General features: G+C 35.9%; 1 protein-coding gene across 1 annotated transcript; it reads left to right on the top strand.

The window, feature by feature from the left end:
- The first annotated feature begins 1,676 nt into the window (after positions 1 to 1,676).
- LOC116092213 (olfactory receptor 4A47-like) lies at positions 1,677 to 2,609 on the top strand. Its single transcript, XM_031373559.1, has one exon. The coding sequence runs from the start codon at positions 1,680 to 1,682 to the stop codon at positions 2,607 to 2,609; it is 930 nt and encodes a 309-aa protein (XP_031229419.1). The 5' UTR covers positions 1,677 to 1,679.
- The last annotated feature ends 4,736 nt before the right edge of the window (positions 2,610 to 7,345 follow it).

Genomic DNA, 7,345 nt, shown 5'->3' with positions numbered 1-7,345 from the left:
TGCCTGTGTTTGAAGTGAGATAAGTGAGATAAGTGAGTCCTTGGGAAGAATAGTGAATGCTTTCAATTGCTGAGTCATCTATCTACGAACTAATTCTATATTATTTAATTGAAATTATTATTCTAGGTGCTTTATACAATTTTAAACAACTTACTAACATCTAATCTGTTCATGCAATCTTAATTTAGCTGTTTCTGAATTTACATCAATGGAAGCATGTTGCATTTTTTTGATTTTTTTGATTAGATACTTTCTTTATTTACATATAAATTACTCCTTTCCCAGTTTCCCCTCCAAAAAACAAAGAAACAAACAAAAACAACAAAAACAAACCCCTGTTGCCTCTCCCCTCCCCATGCCTGCCACCCCACCCTTTCCCACTTATTGGTCCTGGCATTCCCCTACACTGGGGCACAGAACCTTCACAGGGCTGAGGTCCTTTCCTCCTATGGAGCTGAGGGGTTTGCAGCCCCTTAGGACGAACAACAATATGAACTAACTAGTACCCTCAGAGCTCCCAGGGTCTCAACCACCAACCAAGGACTGCACATGGAGGGGTCTGATCGTTCTGGCAGCATGTGTATAGTAGAGGATTGCAAATTCGAGCATGTTGCATTTTAAAATTTGTATTTAAAATGAATACAAAATAAAATGAATCATGTTTAGAGTTGGAGAAAAAAGTTTTGCTGCAATAAATATCTAAAGCTTAAGAAGTAGCTTTAAGATTGGGTCACAGGTAGATGATAGAAAAGTGTTAGGACTCATGATTAAAACAGAACAGAACAGAACAAAACAAAACAAAACAAAAAAACCAAAAAACCCTAGAACTCTCTTGAAGAAAGAAGTATTGCTTGTAGAAGTATGGACATGAAAAGGTGATTGTGGCTAAGAGTTCAGAAATGAAAGATGAAAGCTACAGAATGTACAACACACACACACACACACCTGGAACAACATGTCTCAGAACCATGGATATTAAGGTAATTGTGGTTGAGGTCTCACATAAAAATGAACATATTATTAGAAACTGGAAGGAATACATTCATTCTCTTAAAGCAGCAAAGCTAGTAACTAATACAGTGATTTTATTGCCTCATATTTGTAGTTCATTATACTTTGAGTATGTGAATCACCCTAAGTGTGATAACTCTATTTTGTGACTTCACATAAGGTGAACCTACTCATGGAATCTCCTTCCTGTTTTCTGTTGATCTCTACTTTTCTTTTACACTTGTGTAAACTTGCTTCCTCTGAGAAGTTTTTCCAGATCCTGGTAGATTTAGAAATCCCAATACTGTGAATCTATGGCAGAGCATGAATAAATGTTTGTGATGATGCTTATTCAGCTGGCTGGTCGTAAATGGCTGACCCCACCATTATGCATCAAATCACTTAGGGTATAGAACCTTGGCTTAAATGACTTGAGAAAACTCACATGTTTATAACAGGGATCTCTCTCTCTCTCTCTCTCTCTCTCTCTCTCTCTCTCTCTCTCTCTCTCTCTCTCTTCTCTTCCACCCTTCCATCTCTGTCTTTGTCTCTTTCTATCTTCCCCCCTCTATTTGTATATTTAAACAGATGAATAAAGAAGCACTAATATCATAATACTCTAAGGATATTTTCTTTGTTTTGTAGGTAATGTCTTTTCACATCTGAAATCAGAACCAATGAAAGAATAAATGGAACCAAGGAACAATGTAACTTACTTTGTCCTCTTGGGCCTCTCAGAGAATCCAAAGGTGCAGAAAGGACTTTTTGTTCTGTTTTTGTTCTCCTATATTTTGACCATGGTGGGGAATCTGCTTATTGTTATGACTGTTACTACCAGTAACAGCCTGGGCTCACCAATGTATTTCTTTCTTGCTAGCTTGTCATTTGTGGATATCATTTATTCATCAGCCATTTCTCCCAAATTGATTTCAGATTTATTCTTTGGTCAAAATACAATATCCTTTAAATTTTGTATGACTCAACTATTCACAGAACACTTTTTTGGTGGATCAGAAGTTTTTCTTCTGCTGGTGATGGCCTATGATCGTTATGTGGCCATCTGTAAGCCCTTGCACTATTCAACTATCATGAAACAATGGGTTTGCATTGTGCTGTTGATAGTATCTTGGATTGGAGGATTTGTGCACTCAGTAATTCAGCTCAGTACTATTTATGGACTCCCATTCTGTGGTCCTAATATCATTGATCATTTTATGTGTGACATGTACCCCTTACTGAAACTTGTTTGTATTGACACCTATGTCATTGGCCTCTTAGTGATGGCCAATGGAGGGCTGATCTGCACAGTTGTGTTTCTACTCTTGCTCATCTCTTATGGTGTCATCCTGTACTCTCTAAAGAACCTTAATCAGGAAGGGAGGTGGAAAGCTCTCTCTACCTGTGGCTCCCACATCACCGTAGTTGTTTCATTCTTTGTTCCCTGTATTTTCATGTATGCACGGCCTGCTAAAACATTCCCCATTGACAAAATGTTGAGTGTGTTTTATACGGTCATTACTCCCATGATGAACCCCTTGATATATACTCTGAGAAACTCAGAGATGACAAATGCTATGAAGAAGCTGTGGAGAAGAAAAATTATTTCAGGACACAAATAATTGAGTCTTAAATGAATGAAGTCATCTGATTGTGATGTTGTCTCCTTATGATTCATATCTTCTAAATTGTGATGTTATCCTCCCTCATTTTAAAAACACTTCTTAAAAATGCAAATGAACTCAGTGGTCGAACTATTAATAAATTTCAATAGTAGGACACCAATAAATGGGAAGTAATGGATTAATGAATGAAATCTTTATGGATTGCACTGATTTTATCTGTATTTATAGTACATGACTGTATCTTGTTTTACTTTTATGTTGATTTATTTTTATAGCAGTTAAATATGTAAATACTTTGACTCTTGCCAATATTTCATTTACATTATATATAGAATTTTGGGTGTCATAATTTTTGTAAAATAAAAACAATAGAAAAATTATAGAGATAGAACCCATAAAAGTGATAAAAACAGAATCAGTGCCCCTATCCCTCACCTGGATGCTACCAGTCTTAGATGCTAAGGCTGTACTGTGCTTTAAAAGTCCTAAAGTGAGAACACTCATCATTCATGAAAAGGATGAGCCTGGAGGACACTAGCTAAGTAATATAAGCCATAAATAGGAAGACAAATAGCATGCAAAGCAAATTTATATGTCAAAACAGTCATGCTCACAGGAGCAGAGACAGAATGATGGATGTTATGGGCTGAGTAAACAGAAAATGTTGGTAATATGGAGATTTATTATGACAAACTAATAATTTCGAGTCTAATGTACACCACGGCATATATAGTTGATCATATGTACTGTATACTTAAAATTTTGTAACAGGAAAGATCTTAAATGTACAGATAACAACAAAAATAAGAAAATTAATCATGTAAGGGGATGGATTTGTTAGTTAGCTTAGTAGTGATACATTTTATATACTGAACATGAACTGGTCACCCCTTTAGCAGTTCATCCTTAGGTATACCATGGCACCAAAGCATATGCACATACATACAAACCAATAGATAAATAAACAAATAAATAAATAAACAAATGTGTACATGCACGTGATAAAAGTTTAAAATTATTTTATGTGGCTTTAAATTTCTTGGCCATATATGATATTATACTTTTGGTGGCAAAAACACTGACTAGTTCACCTGAAGAGCTTTTATTGTCTGTTTTCTCTTTACAACATAAGATCCCTGTTAGATCCATGATAGTGATAGGTTTAGTAAATCATTTGATAGACTGCTTTATAGAAGCAATTTCAGTTTTTAAAACATATTTTCTGACATCATTTTGAGTAGAATTTTGATATTTTCTTTAAAGATTTATGTATATCAGCCATACCTAAAATGTATAAAATGCATGGAATTTTCTAGGAATCATGCTAAACATGTTGTTTGTGTTTGGTTATTTATTTAGAACGTTGACCTCATTAATTATATGATAGTTTGAACTCACCCTTCACAAAGGTTCAGAACCCTCTTCCAAGCTGTTTATCTTGAGAATGAAACCCATGCTGAAAACTGAGTTGCCAAAGTCCAGTCTCTATTCACATATGGTAGGTATGATTACAAGGGGAAGTTGGCTAGGGTTTATGACCTACTTATCTAAATTGAGAAAATTGCCTCATATTTACATATGCACTAATGACACAATGCAGTATACCATGCTGAGTTCCCATTTTCTATGAAGAGAACTTTAATAAGAAAATTGATGAAATGGTAAGCTATTTAGGTTACATCAATGCTATTTCATTAAAAATTTAATTACAATTATTTATTATTTTTGTGAAAAATACATATTTATTTTTCCTGTGCTTATATGCCTATGTTTTAAATGCTTAATTCATTTAAAGAAATAATTTTAAGTGCCAGAGAGATGGTTCAGAAAATAAAGGCACCTGCCACCAAGACTGGTGGTCCTCAATTAAATCCCTGAGACTCATATAATAGAAAGAGAACTGGCACAGGCTGTCTTCTGTCTTCCACACATTCACCATGGCACCTTAAGCACATGAACATACACACAAATCAATACATAACCTAATAAATAAGTAATTGAATGCATGAATGTGATAAAAATTTGAAAGTATTTTATGTATAAATATTTTAAGTATTATTCAGAATCACATACAATGTAAATTTATTTTTGGGTAGCCTTACTCTGGCTCCCCACAGAGTCACATTTTGCTTATTTGCCTTTTGTTATCTCCTTTTTGTGTATTTGTACATAGAATATATGCACAAACAATAAATAAAACAATTAAAAAGAGAACTAACATTAAAAGAAGCCACACAGCTTTTGACCTTTCACCAGCTGTCCTAATAAAGTTCTTCTTGTAGCTAAAAGGAACTCACCTTGTCACACTATCTCCAGTTGTGTGCACAGCATGGCATGCATTTCATTACATAAAGCCATGTCTGAATCTCTCTTTGCATTTTATCACATGTATATTTGTGTAGACTATGAACCAGCTATTTTTTAGAATGCACTGTGTATGTGTATTCCAAATCATGTTTGTCTCCTGTTCCCTATGTTAAGTTCAATTTTGCCTATAGCAGGGATATCTAACAATGGAGGCTGGAGTTTTCTCAGGTACTATATTAGGAGGCCCTGACTGTTGTTTGTTTGTGAGGTTAACTTTAATCATTTGGTGATGATGGTGTTTCCTTATTCCCTTCATTGAGCTTCTGTCATTCAGAACTCTGACCTTACCTACAAAGCGCTTTTGCAGGATCTATTGAGATTTGGTGCTATTATCTCTTTTGGACTCCCTAAATCTCCAATGGTAGCCCCTACAGGATGCTTTGTAGTTTATACTATTTGTTGGTGAAGGAATTGTTCAGAGACAGTTTCTCAGATAAGGTTGAGAGGTAAAAATGTAGCCATATTTACTCCAAAATTCTGAGTAATAAAATTTTAATAGATCATAGACTTTCTATATTGAAGCATTCAGGACTTCACTTTGATTTTTACCTTTAACTGATACTTGTCTCCAAAAGTTTCTAGCAGATTCTTCTAGCACGAAATATCAGACCATGCAGCTGGTTTGTAGTAAGCTGAAACACGCAGGCAGAAATGCCAGTCAGACTATGGACTTGGAGACATTCATTATGTCAGTGCTTCTCCTTACTCAGAGCAAACTTTAATTTCTTATGGTGTAGAAGACTTATAACATCAAAATTCTAAATCTTTTATTACGTGAAGACTCACATGAAGAAGGAGAATGTGCTACTCTTAAAATGATCTTAAAATGAGTAGCCTTGGAATTTAATAGGAAACACAATCTCACAGCAAACTAGGAAAATATACAAGCCCTCAACCTTACACAAAGAACTATAGGCAATTAAGGAGTGCTAAATGGGAGAGAAACAGTCTTTCCCAGGGAAGAGCACTGGGTCTTCCAGAATTGGTCTATCCAGAAAACATACATACAAAAAATATATGGAATGAACAATACACAGACACACATGCCCACCCAGACCCAGACTCCCACTCTCTCTCTCTCTCTCTCTCTCTCACACACACACACACACACCACCACCACCACCACCACCACCACCACCACCACCACCAATTAATTTAAAGAGATGTCATGAATTTGAACGAGAACAAGGAGAGGTATATTGGAGTTTGGAGGGAGGAAAGATAACGTAATTCTATTATAACTTCAAAAATAGGAGGAACATTTAAAAAATGACACTGGAAAAATAAAGAGAAGTTTTATGTTTCATGATTAAACATAATACTTCTTTGAGATTAAAATCTATGTATTCATATTATAATAAAATCGATCCTTTCTCTTAATGTTTTCTATGAAACATAAGCATGCTTTGAGGAAACAGTTTTTCACCTTCTAATTATCACTCAGGCATTCAGTGGGACATAGTGTTCCCAGCTGTAAGTAGGGAAATATAATAGTGTCTTTATAAATGACACTAGTCATTTAAAGTCTGCAAATGTAAGCCCAAGGGAAATAGAACCAGAGAACTGCTGCTTGCCATTTTAACTCATGGTATTAATAGAGGTGGTCTGATCAGTGTCAGTCTTTCATTATCTTAATACACACCTTCACCCTATTCCATTGTTTACAGGCTAAAAGCTATGCGTATTTAAAAGAGAGATCGGTGAAACAATAAAATACATACACATTAATGGAAATAAGGAACATACAGAATTACTTATATTTATTTCAGGTAAAACATTTGAAAACAAAATTGTAAGGAGAAACACAAGGACATTATATAATGATATAACTATCACTTCCACAAGAGGCTGTAGTACTAGAAAATATAAATGCACTGTGCCCTTCCCCCAGCCTTGAGTAGGCTAGACAAAGGTCCAATGGCTTTACACCAGGGCTGGAGTCTGAGCCTGCCCTCACCACATTTGCATTTCCCTACCAGAGCTTTGAGGAGTTGACTGCCTGCTGAGCTTGCTTTGGAACTCAGTCCAGCTGAAACAAAGGCTAGGTCTTTGTTTTTTTTTTCCCTATATAAACTCAGAGCTGAAAATTAAACTTTGAGCCTTGATCAGAAATCTTTGTCATGGCTTCATCATTTTCTTGCCCACGTCCCCCACCCCCAGGCTCCCGGCTTTTTCATTCCCAACCTTCCTTTCAGGTACCCAGTTCTCCATGGCTGCTGGACAGCTACAGGTGACTCCCTGTGGGGACTGAAGACAGGGGGTGAGGGAAGGGATCAAGTGAGGAACCCTGTCTTTGGTAGAGCCCTACAGAAAATGGAAGAAGTTATGGTATCCTGCATGGTAGGTAACACACAGCATTAATACTA

This window comes from Mastomys coucha, unplaced genomic scaffold, assembly GCF_008632895.1.
Source record: "Mastomys coucha isolate ucsf_1 unplaced genomic scaffold, UCSF_Mcou_1 pScaffold15, whole genome shotgun sequence".
Lineage (NCBI taxonomy): Eukaryota > Metazoa > Chordata > Mammalia > Rodentia > Muridae > Mastomys > Mastomys coucha.
The sequence above is the reverse complement of the archived record's forward strand: the minus strand, read 5'-3'. Positions and strand labels throughout refer to the sequence as shown.